Raw genomic sequence first — 24110 nt, 5'->3', positions numbered from 1 at the left:
GAAATGAGCTACTAAGCCATGAAAATTCAGACATAGAGGAACCTTAAGTACATATTTACTAAGTGAAAGAAGCCAGTCTGAAAAGGCTACATACTATATGATTTCAACTATATGACATTCTGGACAAGGCAAAACTATGGAGGCAGTAAAAAGATCAGTGGTGGTAGGGTAGGGGAGAGGGAAGAAAAGGGGGAGCACAGAGGATTTTTAGGGCAGTGAAACTATTCTGTATGATAATATAATGATGGATGCAAGTCATTATACATTCGCAAAACCCACAGAATGTACAATAACAATCTTAGTGTAAACTGTGGCCTTCTGGTGATGTGTCAGTGTAGGCTCACCAGTGTAACAAGTGTATCATTCTGGAACATGATATTAGTAGTAGGGGAGGTGGTACGGTGTGTGGGTAGGGGGTATATGGAAAATCTCTGTACTTTCTGCTCAATTTTGCCATGAACCTAAAACTGCTATAAACAAAAATAAAGTCTATTAAAAGAACATACACACAAAAGAAAAAAGGAAAAGAAATGCTGTATCCTGCAGCTCTCCTCTTGATAACTGAAGGAGAACAGGTCTTGACTCTCTAGGGCTACTTTGCTTGCTTAAAAAAATAAGAAGAAAAGAACATAATTTTAAAAGGCAAATATCTCTAACTTTTGCTCATTAGCAATTTTTTTTAGAGAATTTTTGCTAATTTTTTCATTTCTCATTAATTATGTTCTAACTTCATAGTATTTGTAGTGTTTAAAAAAGGGATATTAAAAGAAAAATTTTAAGTTTATTAGTCTTCGTGAACTTGACAAATCTTATAAACAAATCCCTTAAAGGAGAGCATACTTGTTCTAAAACATTATTGTGTCACTACTGGAAAAAAGATAAATGTAGTGAAAATCTGAAGCTGTAGAAATGACATGCATGAGTTAAAAGAATGTTTGGACTTGCTTTATTACTACAAATATTAAAACAAAAAAAAAAATCTTTTGAGGTAAGGTACTCACTGATGAGGATAGTATTTATTTCCTATGTGGATATGTTTTTTAGACTTCCTTCTTAGAATAAAGGGAGTTTCATGATATCACATCAGGGGATATCATTTTCTCTTAACTGCCAGGAAAGATCTGTAGTTGCTGATGTTTCCCAGGTTTGGGAAAGCTCTGCTAGGTCTTTGCCTGGGGACCGGGCAGGGAAGATCAGCTGGCATCTGGCCTGCAAAGGCCCACTTGCTAGCCTGCTAGTTCTTACTTAGCAGGGGTAATCTAACAAAGGCAGTTTTAGATCAATTAAAAATCAACCAAACAAACAACAAAAACCCTGACGTTGAGTGTTTAAACTCGAGTGACAACTTCTGTGGAAAGAGACTACAATCATTAACTATGAGACGGATATTTTTGAGAAGTAAATAACAGCAAGTCATAGACCCTTGGCTGATCGAGAGCTTTTCTCTATGTAAAGAAAACATTCTCACCAACAGTACTGCTTTCCAAAAAAGAAATATACTAGATAGTCACATATGAACAAGTGTTTTTCTAATGGCCAACTTTTGAGATGTGAAATGACTATCTCTTCGAATATTTCAGAGTTATATACTTACATTTTAGTCAAGTTTTGGGGTTTTGAGGGGTGTCTTCTACCCTCTTCCATTTGGTAATAGCACAGAGTTTTATAAAATAATGTCAGAATTTGGTCACAAAGAAAGAGAACCATTAACTAGCATATAACCCAATTCTCTGAGCTAACCTAGAAAAACTGGCTTTTTCTTAGGAGTGTGAGATTCTTCTTAGAAACAGGACAATCTGTCCTCTACAAGTGGCAATTAACTGGAATTCTCATTTTTTAAAACTGGCTTTATCAGGCATTCTGAGTCTTTTTCAAAAGAGATTACTGCTCTAACTGCTCTTTCAATTCATTGGGAATTAATGTTTATTAGCCCATTAGGGTTCATACAATGTTAGCATTAAATAATTACTCCTTTATATATCTCCTGCTATCTTTAAAAAGAAAGTATACTAAATTGGCTGTGGGAGAATTCAGGACATCTGAATCTGAAGAAAATATGAACACGTATCTATCCCCTCCTTGGTTATGAGGCAGCCTGGGATGCATGGTAACAAATTGCACACAGAGACAAAAAATAAGCAGTAGAGTAGTGGAGAAGAGGAAAGAAAAACTGGCCACCCTTAGCTCTGGTGGTGGTGATAAAGCTCAGGAAATACCGCAGCTGAAGAGAGCAGCTGTCAGCACAGTCAGCAGCTTGGTGTGAAGGAGAGGGATTCACAGTTCTCCAGAAATCCAGGGACGGGCAGGGTCGGAGCAGGGCAGAGCCATCTCGTCTGCCCAAGTAGCCTGCACAGCCAGAGGAAAAGAGTTGGGAGACAGAGCTGGAGAGAGAGCTGAATTGGAGGGAAGGAGGGTCCTGAGGGTTAAAGGATACGATGCAGGCAAGAAAAGCTGGTGCTGCCAGGTCCTGTCCTGGAGCCAGTTTACAAGCCCAACTTGGTGTGTGCCGTTTTGCTGCCAGGCCCAGCCGCGTCTCTTTGTACCCCAGGTAGGGCTGGCCCTGCGCATGGAGCAGCAGAAGAGCTCGGAGGCTGTGGCTGACCGTCTTAAGTTTTGCAAGCAGCAAAAAAGTCAAGGCATCCTAAGTGATGCAGGGAAAAGAATCAGAATGAGAGTTTGACGCCTCGCTCTTCCTTTGTGCTATGCTGGGCCTCTGCTTCCTCATCTGTAAAATGGGGTAGTAATACCCCAGAGGTATTAAGGAGGATTAAGTGTGTGGTAAATTGTTATCAGGTTCGCCTCCCAGTGCCTTACAGGTGTTGGACAAAGTTAAGGCACTTTCTCCTTTACAGCTTCTTCAGTTTCACTTGTAGAACAGTGTAGGATTTAGAATTATAAATGCTTTCTGAAGTGTGAACCTACCACTCATCCAGCAGGAAGAGGATTGCTGAGAGGTGTGTGCATGATGCTTTGTACATCTCAGGTCTCGAGGACCTCACTAATTCTTGGTAGAGTCAGCACTGATGTCCTGGCAGGCCCTGGACAGTCAAGAGCACGCACAGAAGGCAGCCTGGCTCAGAAGTGGGCTGGGCACTGCTCCCTGAGCTAGGGGAGAGGGCCAGAGGGAAGCGACATGCCCACAGGCCTACTAAGCACAGAGCAGTCAGGTCTAGACATGTGCCCAGAAACCAGGGCTTGCAGTGCAGATGGCTGGTCTGTGGGCCATCTGTGGCTCACGGATGCTTTTTCCCCTTAGCTAACATACTGTTTTTTTTTTCTAGACCCCTGGAAAACCTGGCTCAAACCTTGAAAGCAAGCTTAGTATTTTTTTTTAAGAATATATTTTTAAATGGCTTTAGCCAGGGCCTTCACTCTTGTTTGGCCTCATTCCCTGTCATTTCCAGTTGCCCTAGACCTGGCCATTCTATTTCTGTCTGGCCCTTGAATTTTCAGTCCCTCTTTTGAGCCCAAGGCAGAGCAGGGCACAATCCAGGGAGCTGGCCCTGGACACAGAACCAAGGATTCAGTGTGTCCTATCCCTCTCTACTAGGGCTGCTGGATGAAATACAGGACTCTGTTAAATTTGCATGTTAGATAAACATAAATGCTTTTTTAGTATGTGTGCAAGGTTTTTATTTCCTAAATCTGGCACCCTTACTCTATCATCTTTGTAATTCACGCCCTGCCACCAATAAGTACTCAATAAGTAGTAATTGTCATTGTGACTTTGGGAAAAAGAACCTTGGAAATAGAATACCTTAACAGCCTTGGGGAAGGGGAGAGAGAACTAATATATTTCAGCTTTCGAAAGAGATAATTGAGCAAGGTGCTGAATGAGTGTTTTAATTTGATACGGGGTAAAATTGGAAACTATCACGGCTGGGAGGGTTTTTCTCCATTCTGGATGAGGACAGATAGAAGGTGGCTGGACTCTGGGCTTTCCCAGGACACTGTGTTAAGGGGAGGATCTTCCCAGTACTGTCTTAGGTGGCATCCTAATACCGTTTAGGGTAAGAGGATGCTAAACGCCTGTAATTGTGGTAGACTCCAGGCTTGCGGTGTCTGGGAGTGCAGAGTTATACCATGCTCTACGTTCTGTCACCTCTCAGTGACATTGACCTCTTTCCTACCCCGTTAATTTCTCTCTCCCTGAATTGCCCTGTCTGCTGTGAGTGTAGCACAGTGTCTGCTTTCCTTTGCACTGCTCTCCCTTATCTCTGTTTAACTCCTGCACCTGGTGGGGCGGTGAGGCGGAGATGTGCATGAAGGCCAGGAACACTCTTTGGATGTCTCCCTCCAGCCAGACATTATCAGATTTGATCTCCAGACCATGATGTGAGGAAGACAATGCTATTCTCTCTCTCTCTTTTTTATTTTTTTGGATACAGACTTTCATTTTTAGAGCAGTTTTAGGTTCACAGCACCTCCTCCACTGTTAACATCCTGCACCTCAGTGGGACGTTGGTTTCCTTCAGTTATTGTTTTGGTTTTTTTTTTGCGGTACGCGGGCCTCTCACCGCTGCGGCCTCTCCCGTTGCGGAGCACAGGCTCCGGACGCGCAGGCCCAGCGGCCATGGCCCACGGGCCCAGCCGCTCCGCGGCACGCGGGATCTTCCCGGACCGGGGCATGAACCCGTGTCTCCTGCATCGGCAGGCGGACTCCCAACCACTGCGCCACCAGGGAAGCCCTAGTTATTGTTTTTAAAGATGAGAAACTGAGAGTCTGAGAGATCAGGCCCTTAGGCAGCAGGGCTCTGGCTCCCCCAGCTGAAGCCCACCTGCCTTGCCTTGCTCCCTGGGATGGCATCCTCAGGCCAGGGTCTCCTGCTGGCTCACTCTCAGTCTTCATTCCCACAGGGAAATGTAGGGAGCAGGACCACACCAGATAAGAGGAAGGGGCGGCAAGATTGTTGTCGCGTGTTCACATATCTAGAAAATTTTTTTCCAGTGGATAAGCGAGGGTTTGGTGAAGCTGTGACTTGATTCCCTGAAAATACTTTTTAATCTTGTTTCCTTTCTTCCATTTCCCTGTTCCACCAAAGATGAAAGGAAAGATTGATACAGTGATCCTGAAAATGTGTTGTGTTGAGATTTTTATCTGGAAGTTTCAGACGTTACTTTCTTTCATGGGATAATCAAGTAATGTCAGACAAAGTTTGGTGGAAACTACTGACAGGCATTTAAAATCAGTGTCGTTCCAAGCATCCATTGTAAGTATAATTTTAAGAGCGAAGGCCACCAATTTCCACTTCAGCAATCAGGGAGGTAGACTGACCCCTACCCGAGTCCTCGGCTGAACCGGATACAGCTCCTTCATGTCCTCTAGGACAGCGGGAATGTGAGTGCCACTGGACTGGTAGTTTTATTTATTTACCTTTAATGAGTGTGGAAAGTGGGCTCAGAGAGATTAATTGTCTCACTTAGAGTCACACCGATGATGGCAGAGCTCAGATATGAACCCAGTTTGTTAGATGCCTGCTCCTGTGACCGTTCTTATACATTCCTCCTCAGTAAACAAGAGGATTTTCTATAAGGACACACGGGGAAGTAAGTAAACAGTCTCAGCAGGCAAAGAGCCATGCCTCATGGAGGAGAGGAAGATAATTCATCAACAGTCAGCATTCAGCAGCATAGTTTGCTGTTTTACAGAGGCTCTACAAACCTAACATAATTCCCCTGGGGCACCATGTAAGTAACTGAGCACCCCATACCTGCTTCCCAGTTTCTTATTTTTCTTTCCTTGCCTTCCGTCTCCCTCATGGTTTCAACTGCTTCGTGACTCTTTCTTATGGGTTTTTTTCTTTATGTATTTGTACTTCTCTGCTTCTACATCACTCTCTGGACTCCGGATTCTCTGTGACTATCTCCCAGTTATACTCCCCCTAGGTAGAGTAGATGATTGGGTTGGTCCATCCGTTGGAGACAGTGTCACGCTGCGGGTGCCTCACCTCGAAGGCTCATGGCCAGCCCTCAGTTGTCTCCCTGTGGGTCAGGCACCAGGCCCTGGGTCAGTCAGTGGGGCCAGGGACCCAGATCACACTGTCAGACTATAGAGATTTTGTATAAGACCTCACAGGATGGCCCTGTAAGTGGGACTTGAACTTGTATGCTTTTTAAAAGAGGCAGTGAAAGCCCAAAATCCTCATCAAACCTGTCTGGAAAAAAAAAAGTGAGATTTTCAAAAAGATTTTTAATGTGCCTTATGAGTAACTTAAGATCATGTGATTAAAGAATCAGTAAATAAAAACATTTGCTAAGGGTAGTTCTTAGCAACAAAATGTAGGTTATGAAATATACACATACCTGGGGAAATTCAAGCATAGTTTTCTTTATTCATTGCTTCCCATGCCCTTGATTAGGACATAAAATTGAAACAAACTGTTAGTTACAAAATTTTTTTAAAATTGAAGTATATTTGATTTACAGTGTTGGGTTTCAGATGTACAGCAAAGTGATTCAGTTACATCACTTTAACTGAATCTTTTCAGATTCTTTTCCATTATACTTTATTACAAGATACTGAATATCGTTCCCTGTGCTGTCCAGTAGGTCCTTGTTATCTGTTTTATATATGGTAGTGTGTATCTGTTAAGCCCAAACTCCTAATTTGTCCCTGCCCGACCCTTCCCCTTTGGGAACCATAGGTTTGTTCTCAATGTCCATGACTCTGTTTCTGTTTTGTAAATAAGTTCATTTGTATCATTTCTTTAGATTCCACATATAATTGATATCATATGATACTTGTTTTTCTCTGACTTCACTTAGTAGGATAATTTCTGGGTCCATCCATGGTGCTGCAAATGGTGTTACTTCTTTCTAATGACTGAGTAATATTCCATTGTATATATATAACACATCTGCTTTATCTGTTCATCTGTTGATAGACGTTTTTCCATGTCTTGGCTATTGTGAACAGTGCCACTGTAAACATTGGGGTTCATATATCTTTTCAAATTAAGAGTTTTCATCTTCCAGATATATTCCCAGGAGTGGGATTGCTAGATCATATGGTAGCTCTATTTTTAGTTTTTTAAGGAACCTCCATACTGTTCTCCATAGTGGCTGTATCAATTTGCATTCCTACCAACAGTGCAAGAGGGTTCCCTTTTCTCCACACCCTCTCCAGCGTTTATTGTTTGTAGACTTTTTGATGATGGCCGTTCTGACCAGTGTGAGGTGATACCTCATTGTAGTTTTGATTTGCATTTCTCTAATGATTAGTGTTGTTGAGCATCATTTCATGGAGTTATGCACAACATTTAATTGCTTTTCTTATTGTTCTCATATTTATAAACATTTGTGAGTGTGTAAGAAGGGAAAACGTTAAGCTTCCATCTTATCTATTAGATTATAAGCATGATAGACTCATGTACATTTCCCTGCTAGTCCTTTAGCATCTTATCACGCATAGTGTAGTGGACACTCAATAAGTGGCACTAATTACGCAGCCCTGATGCCAATTGATAACAAAGTGCTAATCAAAGACTCTTCAATAAGCATAGAGTCAAGGAGAAGTCATGCTATTTTTTGGGTATTTCGTGCCTAATTCCAGCTTCTCTGGGTCAAAACAAAGGATTACTATTACAAAATCTCATTTATTTCCCTTCACACTGTATGTTAGCTGTATGACCAATGCAAATATGAATATTCAGGAAAAAATAAAATTCAAACAAAAATCTTTGGTTTGTTTTCAGTTTATCTTTTTTTTATTAGGGTTTCAGTATGGAGTTTGAAATCCTAATCAGCATGGAATTTAGGCCTGTTTTAATCTTTCTACCTCAGATGTCAGGCTGCCTAACCCTGATTAAAGTGATGAAAGACTACAAAACAAAATGAAGGAGCCTATGAAGATGAAGGATTAATCCTATCTATGGACATCTTTGTAGTTGAATTTTAAAAGTGACCTTCTTGTCCTGTCAGCTGCTGAGCATACTGAGTCTGGAAAGAGTAAATGCTTTCATTCTCATGGTCCCTTAGCTGGCTAGTGGCTTAATACTGTAAAATTAGAGGCTAGTAGCATTTTGATGCTTTCAAATATTTGTATGTCATAAATCTGAGTTACAAAGTTGATTGTATATATGACCTGTGAATTTAATCTCGTTGTTCTACACACACACAGACACAAACACACACATGAAGTCTTATTTGGCTTTAAAGTGGTAAATCATTTCCAGAGGTGACCAACCACTGGAATCCATGACCAATATGGCTGTTCCTCATTTTACAGATTCTTGGAGAAACCACTCTTAGAGCTCCATACAGGGCACTTTGACCACATTGTTTTCTTTTTCTTTTCTAACTTTGCACATAGAAATCCCATGGGATGAGGAGCCCATTTTGAGAAACGGGTCACAGCAACTTTTGAAATGTAGGCAGATAAGCAGTTGGTGTCAAATTTTCTCTTTGGGGCAAAACGAGATAAGGAAAGTTAATATATACTACAGTGGTAACTCAGTGAGGTTCTGTTCTAGTGGTACATTGTATAAATGATAATTTTTGACAACAGTCTTCTATAGGAAAGTTTTATGCTGTCTTTGAGTTATTAATAGTACATGGCACTGGTTTCGATTCAGACTTGGAGCTGAAACAAATCATCATAACATTTTTTTTTCTGTTCTTGCATCAGGTGTATTCCAAATGCTTCTGAATTTATCCTTGGAATAGGAATGAAGAGTTTACCAAATACAGTACATTTAATGGGAAAACCAAGTCAAATTGAGATGTAATCTCAAGGTGTTTTTATACCTAGTGTTCATGTACCTAGTCTTTTCAGAGGCTCATTGGTTTCTGTTTCTGTGATGTGAATTTAATTGATCTCAATATAGGCTTAAAATTCAATAAGCGTGTGATTATTCGCCATGTGTGCCGTGAGCCATCATCCATGATTATGAGACTAATTGGTGATACGATAGGGATTATAAATCAGGCTATTTTACCTTCAAACCTTTTATACTTTCCAACAAAATTAATTTATAAGAGAAAATCTCAAAAACACTACGATGTACACATTCTATGTTAGAAGATCAGCAATCTCATTCATCAAAGGAAGATTCTGTTGCCGACTCATTAAAGGAAGTTGATGCAGTGTATGGTTAATGCCATTGGCTTTGGAGTCAGGCCAACACAGGGATGAACCCTGGCTCCACAGCTGTGGAGAAATGTCATGACTTTGAGTAAAGTTGTTCATGTTTTCACTTCTAAAAGTCTCAGTTTCTTCATCTACCAAACAATGATAATACAACGCATTTCATAACGTTATAACAAGAATTGAATACTGAATTTAAAGCATTTAGCAGAGTACCCAGCAGATAGTACAGACTTTTTGGTAGCTATTATTAGTAGCAGTACTGGTGAGATAGGAAGAAAATATACAAATTGATTAAAGAAAGATGTGCATTATTGTTTTCAGGGACATATGAAGACTTTCTTATTAATAAAATTGTATTGATCTCACTGCAGATTTTTAGTGAGAAACAGCCTTTACATAGTATTTATAACTTTATGTGATGCTTTTTAAGATATTTTAAAATATGGAGCCAGATTAGAATATTTCCAGATTATGTCCATATTTTAATTACTGTTGTTAATGGATTGGGAATAGTGGCATGAATAAATTCTAGACAGGTGAGGAGTCCTCAACCCTTATAAAAAAAGTATGCAAAAATAATTATCTACAGTATATTCTTGGAGTCATTGAAAAAAATTTGTACAACTATTACACAATAGTTATACAAATTTTTGTATAACTTTGATAGGCTCTTAGAGAACAATTTCTCCCCTTGAAAATTATTCACTTTCTGCTAGAGTTAATATCTAGCACAATAGGTCAGAAATTAGTCTATAAGTCAGGAGAAATTGATTGGTTTTCATTATATGTAGATAAATTAATTTTGTTAAAATTTAAAAAAGTATACAACTGATTTATGGCAGAGAGTTTGGGACTTTAAAAACATTCCTTGTACAAGGAGTCTAGGTTGGGAATATGTAGAATTAGTCTTCAGTTACATATGTGTACACAGATATGTATGCAATTAAAGATTAATTATACTAAGCTGAAGTTTTCCAAAATCTATGTATACCCATAGAGTTTCTTTTTTTCATTTCCTATAGATATTTAAAAGTATTTCTCCATATAGACTTTGTCAAGATATATCAAAGTGTTTAAAGTCATAACTTTTGGATATTTGTCTATATACTAAGTACAGAGAACCTTATGCAAAAATGTGAATTTTAAGTATGCAGTCTTTGCAGATTTAATGCATCATGAGGATGAAATAGATAAATGTAAGAATGGTTCATCCTTTTATGATAAGCTAAGTTTCTGTTGCTGAGAACTGACTTTTGAAAATATGTATATGAAATAGGATTAAATGGATTAAAAAAATCTCCACTTGTAAACATAAAGGGATGATGTGTATTTGTGTGTTGTGTGTGTGTTCCAGCTTATTCATACCCTTTGTCACCCTTTTAATTATCATCCTTTTAACAAAGCAGTGAGTTTTAATGTTTTAACCTTTAGGTCTTCAATATATGATCTATTTTGAAACAAAAACATCTCAAATTCAAAATATCCCGTTTTCATTTCTTTTCTCAGATGATGAAACATGCTTGGAATAATTATAAACGTTATGCCTGGGGAAAAAATGAACTGAAGCCTGTATCAAAAGGAGGCCATTCAAGCAGTTTGTTTGGTGAGTAGAATGTGCTTTGGCTCCTTACTGACAGTAACTTCTCTCCAATCGACTGAACTTGTGGGTAATGGAAAAAGTTTGTGTGATCCTCCAGACTGTGTTGCTAGGAAACTTGCATACCTGATGGAGGTGTCTGCAGGGAATGTGTGTAGTGTGTCCTTCAGACAGAGCACTGGCTGCACTTTAGAACCACCTGCATCCCTTGAAAAAATACTGATGCCTGGGGCACACTTCCAGAGATCCTTATTTAATGGATATGGGCACAGTATCATGATTTTCAGCTCCCATGTGGTACCAAGCAGAGGAGCATTTGTTGGCTGCGTTAACTGCTTCCTGTCAGGTAAAAGCTGTGTCTTTATCAATAAGCTGGCCAAGGCAGCCAGCCGTGGTGACCTTCACTGTATCTCAGTGACTCTCAACATTGGCTCTAAATTTCTCCTGTTTGTGCAGTGGAAGAGAAAGTGAGGATGGAGTCATCAGTTATTTAAACTTCCATTTATCCACTCTGGCATCATTTTATTGCTTTTGGTCCTCACAGCATCCCTTTGTGATGAGTACTCTAGGTATTAAAAACATTCCCATCGTGGAGGTGCAGAAGCTAGGTAACAGAAGTGTTAGGTAGATTCCTTGGGTCACAGAGCTACCCAATGCCCTTCTCACTGAACTCAATTCCTCTTCAGTTCCCACAATTTTGTCTATAAGTAACAGGATGAAGAGGAGGGAACCTTGGTCTGATGCTTCTGAATTCACCATAGAAAAGGTGACTTTCTATACTTTAACTAAAGGTGTTAAATAGTATCAAATCATATAACAACAGTATCAGCTGACACTATGTGCCACGTGCCATTTGTGCATCTTCTCATTTAACCTCATTATTATATGTATTTTATAGATGAGAAATACGAAGCTGAGAGAACAGCTTGCCCAGTGTTAGCCACCTACTAACTGGCTGAGCTGGGACTTGAACCCACATGTGGCTAAGGTCAGAGTCTGCTCCTAATCACCCCATTATGCTTTTCCATTTATTTAGGACCTTCCATGTGTTTGGCTCTCTTTCCAGCACTGGTGTTAAGAAACACAATACAAGTCTCTGCAAAGTTCATGACCTAGTGCAGAAGACGTACGTGTAGATAGTGAATTATCAAAGCACCAGGTGGTTCAATAGATATTCATAGGAAGTTCTGAAGAACCATAGGCTCTCTGGTAGGGAGAAAGGCATTGCAGGAATGGTTAGGGAGAGCTGGAAGAGTGGGGAAAAGGCTGGCTGGTCGATCACAGTGACACACTTTAGAGATGAAAAGAGCCACACCTGGAGTCGTGGCAGTACAAGTGATTTCAGATGTTACTAGAGTAGTGTTTTTGAGGACACGGTGACTAGTTAACATGGGTGATGGGAGGTAGGAATTGAAGAGAGAAACTCAGAAACTTCATGCAGACTCAAAGGTCTTAATTTTTTATTGTTTACTATAACTTTTAAAAAATTTTAATTCTATTTTTGCTTTTATCTCTATAAGTTGTTCATAGTATTAAGAAGTCAGTTTTGTGTAAATTTGCCATAGTCTTTTTTTTTTTTTTTTTTTGCGGTACGCGGGCCTCTCACCGCTGTGGCCTCTCCCGTTGCGGAGCACAGGCTCCGGATGCGCAGGCTCAGCGGCCATGGCTCACAGGCCCAGCCGCTCCACAGCATGTGGGATCCTCCCGGACCGGGGCACGACCCCGTGTCCCCTGCATCGGCAGGTGGACTGTCAACCACTGTGCCACCAGGGAAGCCCGCCATAGTCTTTATCGAAGAGATTACTTGGCTCTCTGTTAATACAGTGATAGTTTTTTAATTTATTATTAAGCCTTAAAAACATACTGAGTCTCTTAGTATGGAATGTGGAGGTGAATAAGACATGACTTCTCTATTCTAAGGAAGTTTACAGACTAAAAGGAGATGCATAAAAGTAGTTATAATGGAAGACAGAAAGTGGTGAGTGCAAGAGCAATGTAAAGTCTTCCTGCCGAGGGAGTTCAGAGGAAATACATGGCTAGGAGGATCGGAGGAGAGGTTAGGATCAGTCAGGGCTGCAAAAAGAGGGGGTAGAATTCCATTTTTGAGTAATGGTTTCTTAGAGCTATCACTAAACAATTTTAGATCTAATTATAGGTAAAGAGTTTTGCACAGGTGCACTTTGATGTAATTACATTAAAATTAATAAGTGTGTTGCTCCTTGGTTTCAGGTCTTTTTTTTTTTCTTGCTAGAGAATGCAATCCCAAATGAAATTTCTAAGAGATTCATTTTTTGCAACTCAGAAGAGACTTTAAAGATTAGTGTACCAATCTATAGCCTGTGATAGTTTTTAGTTTGGTTTTGATGCAACTTTTCAATTTTCTTTCACTGAAAGATGTTTAGACTGTGTTCAGTATTCTTGTTTACCAGTAAATTCAGTATTATCCACTTCCTTTCCAAGGTGTGGTCAATGTGCATGTATGGATCTGTCAAAGGTGTTTTACTGAGTAAATATTTTTCTGATATTTTCAGGTAATATCCAAGGAGCAACAATAGTAGATGCCCTAGATACACTTTTTATTATGAAAATGAAAGACGAATTTGAAGAGGCAAAAGCATGGGTTGACGAAAATCTAAATTTTAATATGGTAAGTTAAAAAAAGCTGCCAATTCAGTTCTTAAATCTCAGTTAACATAAATAAATTCTCTTGTGGGGCAGATTATTGTACTGTACCCTAGCAGAAACAAATAATGCAGTTTTAAGTAGTATCATACTATATTCTTAACTTGCCCTCCTTTACTACACAAATCCATGCCTTTGTTTTTTGGCAAACTAAGAGTAAGGAAAAAGAAATTAATATTTATTAAGACCTACATGTGCCAAGTATTCTTGTTCAAGTCTCACAACAACCCTGTGAGATGGGTATTATTTTTACACCTTTACAGATTAGAAATCGGAGCCTCAGAGGCTTATCTAGACCACACAGCTAGTTGTGTGTCAGGGCTGTGAGCCTAACACAGGTCTGTGTGACTCAGTGCTCATGCTTTTGCACTGCACCATGGTGCGTTATTGTGACTTTGTTAGATGAACGTTTGTTGAATGGAGCCCAGGGTGTCATGGTGAGCTGCAGTTCAATGAAAGACCACAAAAGAAATTGAAATAGAGAAGTTTATTACTTAACAGGTCCTGAGAAGGTACATGACTCACCCGCAGGGGCCACACAGGGAGATCAAGGCAGACTACAGACAGACAGAAAGACAGGACCTGGGGCACATGCCGTTATTAGGGTGGGTGAAGTGCTTTGGGGTTCCAAAGCTAAGGCCAAATTGGTCAATTCAAACCAACTGGTAAGCTCCACAGTGGTCTTTTCTAAGGGGTGCACAAGGGGAAGACCCTGGGAGGTGGGGGAGACATGATCACAGAGGGAGTCATATCAGGAACTGACATTTGCTTGGGACTCTGGGGCTGTTAATCGAGGGCACACTCTTGCATGAGGGGCTAGTGTCCATTTAAAGCCCCTGCAAGACACTTGGCAAAACAAAATGGCTGCCGAGTCAGTAATACCATGAAGTAGCTATCTCAACACTCCACTGCATCCAGGTGCAGCTGCATCCACTTTCCCATAAATAAGCCTTTAACCTTTGTTGATTGTAGACCCTTATCAGTTTAAACTTTTTTTTTTCTTTTGGCCACATCATGTGCATGAGGGATCTTAGTTCCCTGACCAGGGATTGAACCCATGCCCCCTGCAGTGGAAGCTCAGAGTCCTAACCACTGGATTGCCAGGGAATTCCCAGTATAACCTTTTGTCAATTTATATATGAAATATTTTTTTTTAATTTCATATATGTACTATCATTTTTAACAAACCTCAATACCCACTGTATACCAAGGAAAAGGTTCATAATTAAGGACAGTGCACTCTTCTAATACTACTTCTTGATAATTAAGGAGGGCTACATCGTGTTAGAGCTAATCTAATTCCACAGTCATTGCTTTACCTTGTAATGAGGTTAACAGAGAGCTTGTTTTAAGAACAGGAGAAGTTGACCCTGGTGTTTTTGAGTCATTCACTTATGTTTGCATTATTGGTGTTTTTTTGAGTTCAGTTATACATACACGCACATATACACGTGTGTGTGTGTGTGTGTGTGTGTGTGTGTGTGTATTCTTTTTCAGATTCTTTTCCATTATAGGTTATTACAAAATACTAAATATAGTTCCCTGTGCTATGCAGTAGGTCCTTGTTGTTTATCTATTTTATATATAGTAGTATGTATCTGTTAATGCCAAATTCCCAGTTTATCCCTCCCCCCTTTCCCCTTTGGTAACCATAAGTTCGTTTTCTATGTCTGTGAGTCTATTTCTGTTTCATAAATAAGTTCATTTGTATCATTTTTTTAGATTCCACATATAAATGGTATCGTGATATTTGTCTTTCTCTGCCTCACTTATTTCACTATTGGTATTATTTTTAATCTGAGATTACTTTGCAAAAATTCTTGTAAGCCTCTTGTCTATCTGGTAAGCATTTGATAATATCTGTAAATCTCCATAACCAATCACAAGTAACATGCTGTATGTTGAGAATGGACAAAGAAAGGGTGTTTCCCTGCTGACACCTCTGCTTTGTGGCTCTCCTGTTCTCCCACAGACCAAGTGAGAATACCAACATAGTTCAGAGTGTAAAGCTAGCATAAAGCTGAGTCTTTTTCCTACCTCTTTGGATTAAAAATGTATATAAATTAAAAGTTTTAATATTTTGTTCCTACTCCTCTAATTAATTGCCATATGTACCCCATTTTGGAGATCACTGACTTAAAGTACAAGCAGATGAGTCTGTGTTTAATCTGCCTTATAATTGAATTTAGAATATAAAGGAGACAGTATTCCAATACAAAGGGACCTTGGAGATTGATGTGTTCAGTCTTTTTATTTTAAATATGAGAAAACAGGCCCAAGGAGTGAGGGATTTTGTAAGGTTCTACAGCTCTTTGGTTGAATATGACGTCTGGTAGCTCGGATATTACCAATAGAACTGAGTGTGAAAAATTAAGGCAATGAACAAAAAATTAGATTTCCTTCTGAGGGTTTATTGTTTCTTAATAATACTTTTTTCCTGCCTTGTTACTTTTGAGTAAATTCAGCTACCTACCAGTAAATAATAATGAGCTTGTCTTCAGCTTATATATGGAGGAGAGAATGGAAAATGTGTTTCCTCCACTGTCCCTCACCTCCAGAAAGTTAGGGGAATGAGAACTAGATTCTTCCAGAGTCTAATGATGGAAGACGGGAAAGTAGACTTTAGTGACATGAGACCCAAATAGTGTCCAGGTCCCTTGTCTGGCATATATAGCATTACTGCCCCAAACCTCCCCCAAATACTGCAGCAGTTCTTTGCTTTCATGCCCAGTGGTAGCCTGAGAAACTCTGGAATCATTTATTTAAAAGGACTAAGCAAAAAGGCCTCTCAAGGTAATAGACAAGGTAACAGAAGGCAGTTGGCTGGCCTCAGACCATGAGCAGGTGACATGAATGTATTCCATGGACTGTGGGGACCTATTAGGAAGCAGAGGGAAACTAATAGAGGATATCAGAGTATTTATTTATTTATTTTTATAAATTTATTTTTTTATTTTTGACTGCATTGGGTCTTTGTTGCTGCACGCGGGCTTTCTCTAGTTGGGGTGAGCAGGGCTACTCTTTGTTGCGGTGCCCGGGCTTCTCATTGCGGTGGCTTCTCTTGTTGCAGAGCACGGGCTCTAGGCGCACGGGCTTCAGTAGTTGTGGCACTTAGGCTCAGTAGTGGTGGCTCGCGGGCTCTAGAGCACAGGCTCAGTAGTTGTGGCGCATGGGCTTAGTTGCTCTGCGGCATGTGGGATCTTCCCGGACCAGGGCTCAAACCTGTGTCCCCTGCATTGGCAGACGGATTCTTAACCACTGCACCATCAGAGAAGCCCAGAGTATTTAGAAGAGAAGAAGAGCAAATTCTTTGGCTTCCTTACTTGTAAGATAAAGGGATTAGACTATAGGTTGAGTGATGGCTAAGATACTGAGCTTTGTATTTTTGTATTTTTATAAGATTTTATTCAATGAGTTGAAAGATTTTTATGTAAAAATATCGTTTTAAGACTGTTACTGATAGTCTTGGGTTATACCCTTCAAAATATACTTTAAAAATATACTTTTAAAAGCCATAGGCACAGGTCTCGAATTTCTGTTTATTTTACTATTCCTAATTTGAAAGGTCTTGAAACATATTTGTTGCAGTTCTTTCTTTGGGTATTGCCATATTTTCCTTTGAAAATATAAAAGTTTATCAATAATATCCAAATGATAATACTTCCCATATCAAAATTAATAACAAACATAAATTCAAGACAGCTATCTTGATTTACTCTCCTAATCATTTTTTTTTTTTTTTTTTTTTTTTGGCCGCGTTGGGTCTTCGTTGCTGCTCGTGGGCTTTCTCTAGTTGCGACAAGTGGGCTTAGTAGTTGTGGCTGTTAGTTGCGATGCGCATGCTTCTCATTGCGGTGGCTTCCCTTGTTTTGGAGCACAGGCTCTAGGTGCGCGGGCTTCAGCAGTTGTGGCACATGGGCTCAGTAGTTGTAACTCTCAGGCTCTAGAGCACAGGCTCAGTAGCTCTGGCACGTGGGCTTAGTTGCTCCGTGGCATGTGGGATCTTCCTGGACCAGGGATCGAACCCGTGTCCCCTGCACAGGCAGGCAGATTCTTAACCACTGTGCAACCGGGGAAGTCCCATCTCCTAATCATCTTAAAGTGCTTCAACTTACTATTTTCTAGTTGGTTTTATTATGTCCCATTAGAGAATTTGTCTTATATTCACTCGTTCTACCCACAGATTCAAGTGATTATGTCAACAATTACACCGTTTTTTTTCCTGAAAAATAACAGAGGTATTGGCGGCAACAGTGACTTTATTTTTTAGTTTAAAGGTCCAGATTGGTCTCTTATCCAACCGGAATGCCATCCTATTCTTCAGGAAAATAAGCTGTAGGGTTCTCTATCTGAAGGTTTTAAATGGACCTCAAAAAGCAACTTTGGATCTTCTTGAATGCCTGAATGAGTTCTTGACCTAGGTCCAGAGCTCCATGCCATGGAGCGTGAAAGAAGTGACATTTGCCTTAGTATTGCTCTTGTAAAAGCTCTGTTTTAGAGCAGCATTACATCCTAATGGTGCAGATAACTGAGTTACTTATCCTGTCGGATGGAGTTATTTAATATGAAATTCTATCCGAATGCTAATCAGTGTCTGCTAAGGGTGATGATTTGGGTTTTGGCTATAAGGATACTGATCTGTTCCCTCTGACCATAATTAGTGATACATAGATTGGACTGCTACTTGAGGGTCCTTCTGGACCTTCGTGGTGAAACCAATCTACTGACGGAGAGAAGATGTTGATTTTGCCTATCTCTGTGGCCCAAAGAATTTGCACTTTGTTCATCTAAAGAAATTTATCATGTTACTTAAATATGAAGTTAAAAGCTGCTCAGACATATGTTATACTAAGCTATAAAGTTTAATGTTGCTATTTAATCTGTTAAAAGGAGTTGTAATCCTCAGAATGTTAATACAACACATACTTTAAAGTACCATTTATAAATGAATGTGTATGCTAAGCCTAAACACAGGCAAGGCTTATAGGCAATAACCTCTCTTTAAGCAATGGGTTTGTAAAGTCTTGTGTTTCCACTGGTTCTCAGTAAGGTAAAGCATAGTTACCATATGTTAGTAGCAGAGCAATTGTTATTAAACAATTATTGCATTGGTTTGTAGTGGGACAGTTGTTATTAATGCTTGCTTGTTCCTCGCTTATAGCTCATTGAGTAGAAAGCTGACAGGATGTTTGGAGGAATAGCTAGCAAAGAAGTATTCTCTGATCTTAGGGCTCAGAGAAATACTCTTTAAAAAAACCAACTCTAATAATTGGGGCCAAACACTGAGAAGAGGATTAAGATATTTCTGAAAACGAAAGTTCTTTTCCAAGAAGTCTTTTTCAATTTAATGCAATCAATCAGACCTGCCCTGCTGCATGGAATCATAAGTTAAGAATTAAGGAGAGGGCTCCCCTGGTGGCGCAGTGGTTGAGAGTCTGCCTGCCGATGCAGGGGACACGGGTTCGTGCCCCGGTCCGGGAAGATCCCACATGCCGCGGAGCGGCTGGGCCCGTGAGCCATGGCCGCTGGGCCTGCGCGTCCGGAGCCTGTGCTCAGCAACGGGAGAGGCCACAACAGTGAGAGGACCGCATACAGCAAAAAAAAAAAAAAAAACAAGGAGAATTCCTTAAATTTGATGCAGGTTTGATTCTGAATAATTATCATAAGGCCTGAAGGTGCAAAGAAACAATATATCTATTCTTCAAGGAAAGTCTGCGCCTCTGTAGTTCTGCAGTCAAAAACTGTGGCTGAATCTGTTCTCCAACCTAAATTTGTTATTAAAATGGTCAAGCCCATTATTATCTATCATTTTATAGATAATTTTGGTAAATAAGTTGCTTATAAAAAATACAACCTAATTTCTCTGAGTTATTTAAAATACTATCTTGTAAGAGGTTGATCTTTTAGGCACTCAGGTTGAAACAGGGATTTTGAAGTGTTCACTTTCCCTCTTGTCTGGATATGGTTAGATTCTTCATGCCTGTGAGCTCCTGATCTGTTTATTTGAAGGACACCTTTCCCAGTAGAGAGATGGAAGATAACATGAAGGGTGGGGGGAGGGAGCCATACAAAATGGTTTATTGAATTAAACTTTTTTCCATTTTAGCAAGTTTTATCACTTTATCTCATAATTTTACATATACGTATAGTAAGCCAGAGGACAGCAATACTAAAGAAAGGGATAAACTTAAGGTGGAAATTATCAGTCTAAGACACCTAAAGCAATATGAGAGATAAGTAGTGAAGCCTGGTTTTTCCATGATTTCACCTCTTGATTTTAGATGTATGTATTTATGTATGATTTATGTATGATTCTGGTTAAGTGTGTTCTTTGATTCAAAAGCTGTTGGTAGAGGAAACTCAAAGTGAAAGAGCAGTTTCTCCAGTCCGCATGGTTTTGTGGGTAGGCCTTAAGCCAAAAATATCCACCTTCCACTTGCTCATCAATTGTGAAATTAACTAGCAGGTGCGTGCAGTTTAAACAAAGACTGGATCTGCTTCTCAAACTGGTGCTCACATACAGCTATGTACTAGAAGCCATGGACTACGTGGGACATATTCCTGGAATGTGACCTTACTTAAAGATTTAAGGGATTTAATCTCATTTAAAACAAACACAGATTGAAGGAGACTACAAAATCTACATTGTTAAGATAAATCCAAAAGATTTTAGTGTTGCAGGCTGTTTGGGGCTTCCCTCCTTTACATACTGTTCTCTGCCCGCCCTTACCCCTCTCCTGTCATTAGGGTAAGTCACTGGAAAAGTTTTAGAACATCTTAAAAAATGCTGCAGGAATATTAATAGGATGCATATCTTCATTTAGATTTAATAAGTTCATTTTAATGGAAATCAGAGTCAGAAGTTGATAAAATTGGCCTCAAACCCTCAGATTGTAGAAGTTCACTTTTGAAAACCCAGATATCGTATAAATTGTATCAAGCCCAAAAGGAAACTTGGTCAGGATACTGTATTTCAAAAGAGGATTTGAAACATGACTCCTATGAGAGTGAGAGAAGGTATATCAGTTTGCATTCTAGTATTTAGAAGATTATGATTCTGGAGTTTCTGATTTTCCAAGAACCCCTGAGGAAGCTGGGCCTTATTGGTTTACTTAAGCTGAGCTTTTGTGCAGTGGTAATGGCACTTATTGAGTACTTTACCCGTGGCAGGCATTGTGCATGGTGCTTTACATTCATGGACTTGTAGCGCCTTGTACGAAATGCACTGTCCCTTTTTACAAATGAGAAAACCAAGGCTCAGAGAGAATATGTGACTTGCCTGGGATCTTGCGCTCAGTGGGCTCCCGAACCAACCTTCAGTCCCAGGCCTTTCTGACTCTAAGGTAGTGTTTTGATAGTCTGCTGCCCGCAGTCGAGCCAGCCAATTTATATTTTTATCTTCTTAGTGTTTTTCATCAAAGGATCTGTAAAGAGTGACCTGAAGTGTATAAATTTCAGTCTGCTGACCTAAAACATAATATAACCCAAAATGTTAAGAGCTCTCAAATTAAGGTTTCTAAATAATTTAGATTTAACTTTGGGAAAAAAAAAGTAGAAAATATTATATGCTGGGAATTCAAATGTAATTTTGGTTTTCAAAAGAAGGTAGATATGATGACTGTTGAATACAGCTAATGGTGATGTGACTTCCTGAGCGAGATCTTGAAAGACAAGAACACAAGTAACTGGGAACCTGTATGGATTCACTAACAAGCCAGATTCGCTTCTTGGATAGGCTCACCAAACCGTTAGATCCGAGAAATTCAAAAGACAAAGCACTGACCTTGAGCATGGCACTTTGCAAAACCGTCTCTCAGTATCTTACAGACAGCGGAAGATAAATAGAATTTAGGTTCTAGAATACATTGCTGGATCAATAACTGGTTGTACCCAGTAGGTGACTGATGTCTTGCTGAAGATGTATTTATGATGGTGTTTGACATGGCTCAGTCTTCTACCATGCAGTAATTTTCATCAGATGTTTATATAAAAGTCCTGATTATCCAAAATTTTCATAGGAGGAAAAGAGAATGAATGTATATCAAATGAAGCCAAAGCTAGTATAAGAATATAAAATCATCTTAACAGACTTCAGTAGGCAGAAACGTGGAGGACTATTCTTAGGTTTAAAAACTGAAAAACACAAGTACAAATTGAGAATGATAGGATTTGAGGGTTTTATTTATTAGATTTTATTATTAGACGTTGTTACCTTTAGACATAAGAAGTATAGCTGTGTGAGCCAAAACAAATTAACGATTCGCTTTCTCTTTCCTTATCAGTAATTTTGTGGAATATTAAAGCTTTTACCAATATTTATGTAATACTCATTCAGAGTAATACACATCACAGATAAATTGTTCCCATGTAAAGTACTTTAATCAAATTGTATTAGGTGCATATTACAAATTATGAAATACAATTGAACGAACTCACCAGTGTCTTACATTATGATGCTTTTGCCTAACTCTGGCCTAGTATGTGTCTCTCCCAAGTAATATTCATGACCTTCCTTTTGCAAGAAATTTTTTTTAACTTAAGCAATTACTTAGCTTTAATTTGTTAGATCCTTATACCTTTTTAGAGAAAGCATGTGGAAATTAAAGAAAATATACCTCTTTTTTTTCTTCTGGAATTGTTTTCGCCCACTAAAATGTAGACTCCATGAATTTGAGGACCTTATGAGTCTTCATTGCCATGTCCCTAGAACCTAGGACAGTGCCTGACACATAGTAGTTGCTTAATAAATGTTAAAGGAAATAATATCTCAGATGATTGTGACTAAGCTGATCTGCTGGATATGTGACTCCATATATTAGTTTGCTGTTAGCCCCTGTGATTTCAGCGAATTGTTTGACACCAGGCAAAAGTGAACAATTACTGGGTAGGCCTAACAAACATGAAAAGAAGCTAACAAAAGCTTGAAGCTGAAACCATACACAAGCCCCTGTGTCCCCATCCTCTGAAGCAAAAGGCTTTTTCTTTAGTCTTCTAGGCCTCCCCTGAGTCTCAAAAGGCTGGCTGAAGAGTTAATGATCAGGAAATATGAAGATGTAGAAACAAAGAATAGCTGTTGGGCCAGGAAACTGGTAACAAGTTAGACTATAAATCCGCCACATCGCAGAATCACCGAGTTCCCAGTCCCCTGAAAGATATACATAAAGGCCTGGCACACATTCCTATGTTCTTTTTACAGGAAGCAGGCCCACACCAGATGAAAACTGCTGACCACAAGCACATAGACCCTAGACCATTTGAAACCAGAAGGTTGATGACGCTTGAAATTTCACCTTGATGCCAACCAATCCGAGAATGGTGCACGAGCTGATCACACACCCTGCAGCCCCTCCTTCACACTGCCTTTAAAACCCCTCCCCTGAAAGCCATCGAGAGTTCCGGTCTTTTGAGCACGCGCTGCTCATTCTTGTTGCTTAGTGCCCTACAGTAAACGTTGTACTCTCCTTTACCACACACAACATGGTGTCAGTAGATTGGCTTTAGTGTGTGTGGGCAAGTGGACCCAAGTTTGGTTCGGTAACAAAGTGTACCTACCATCTATTGTAGGTTAGCTGTGCTAAATTATCTAGTAATAGAATGTAGGACAGATCCATGTAGTAGTCAAATATTGTAAAATAATAAAAGTATTGGCAATAATTACTAATTATATGCCACAATTATATGACCATTAATAAAGATACTTGATGCATTATCATGTGAGGTGATATAGGAGTCAGGATAACAGCTCTAAACCAGGAATCAGAGTAGTCAAGTTTAAATCCTGATTCAACCACTTATTTATTTATTTATTTATTTTGCGATATGCGGGCCTCTCACTGTTGTGGCCTCTCCCGTTGCGGAGCACAGGCTCCGGACACGCAGGCTCAGCGGCCATGGCTCACGGGCCCAGCCGCTCCACGGCATGTGGGATCTTCCCGGACCGGGGCAGGAACCCGCGTTCCCTGCATCGGCAGGCAGACTCTCAACCACTGCGCCACCAGGGAAGCCCCCAACCACTTATTAGTTGTCTGACCTTAAGAAAGTCATAGTAACCACTATAAATCTCAGTTTCTCCATTTGTAAAATGGATGTAAGAATAGTAATTATTTCACACGGTTGATATAGGACTAAATGACATAGTCCATGTAGAGATTAGCACAGGATATAGAGCTTTGTAAATAATAATAAAAGCAAGCTATTATTGATGTATATAAGAGCTGTTTTAACAAGGTACAACATATATTATTATAATCTCCTTTATGCAAAGATAAAATTTCTTCTCAGAGAAATGTGATCATCCCAGACCACAGACAGAACATTTGGGAACCAGCACTAGAACCCAAGTCACTCCAGCTTCAAATCCTATTTACATTCTAGCTGTGCTACTTTAAAATGGTGTGGGAAGAATTCTAGAATAATGTTGAACTACCAGCAAAAGTATGAAGACTCTGAATGGTCTTTTGGGAAGAAAAACAGGCAAATGAATAAAATAAAAGAACACAGAATAGAAAAATAGAATGTCCTGGGCCTGTCGCATCTGCACAAAGAATATTGAGTATTGTATCTAGTGTTGAATAGAGGGAGGAAATAACTTCATTTTATAAATATTTTTATAATTGTTATTTTAAGAGTCAAAATTTTTTGATCTATTTACATGTGTTTTGACACTGTTAGAAGGCAGGGCTTTTCCCTCTTGTGTATAAATTTCTCTGGGCAAGCACGTAGGATTGAACAAAATTTAAATAT

The 24110-nt window shown here is 39.5% G+C and overlaps 1 protein-coding gene across 1 annotated transcript in view; it reads left to right on the top strand.

Moving 5' to 3' along the window:
• Positions 1-24110, top strand: part of MAN1A1 (mannosidase alpha class 1A member 1) — a 169886-nt gene that overhangs the window by 36716 nt on the left and 109060 nt on the right. Inside the window, exons 3-4 of the mRNA XM_029223379.1 lie at positions 10595-10691; positions 13217-13332. Of these exons, the coding sequence (XP_029079212.1) occupies positions 10595-10691; positions 13217-13332 (213 nt within the window). The remainder of the gene's footprint in view (positions 1-10594; positions 10692-13216; positions 13333-24110) is intronic.

The sequence above is a fragment of the Monodon monoceros genome, unplaced genomic scaffold (assembly GCF_005190385.1).
Source record: "Monodon monoceros isolate NGI ecotype Baffin Bay Population unplaced genomic scaffold, NGI_Narwhal_1 Super_Scaffold_15, whole genome shotgun sequence".
Classification (NCBI taxonomy): domain Eukaryota; kingdom Metazoa; phylum Chordata; class Mammalia; order Artiodactyla; family Monodontidae; genus Monodon; species Monodon monoceros.
The sequence above is the reverse complement of the archived record's forward strand: the minus strand, read 5'-3'. Positions and strand labels throughout refer to the sequence as shown.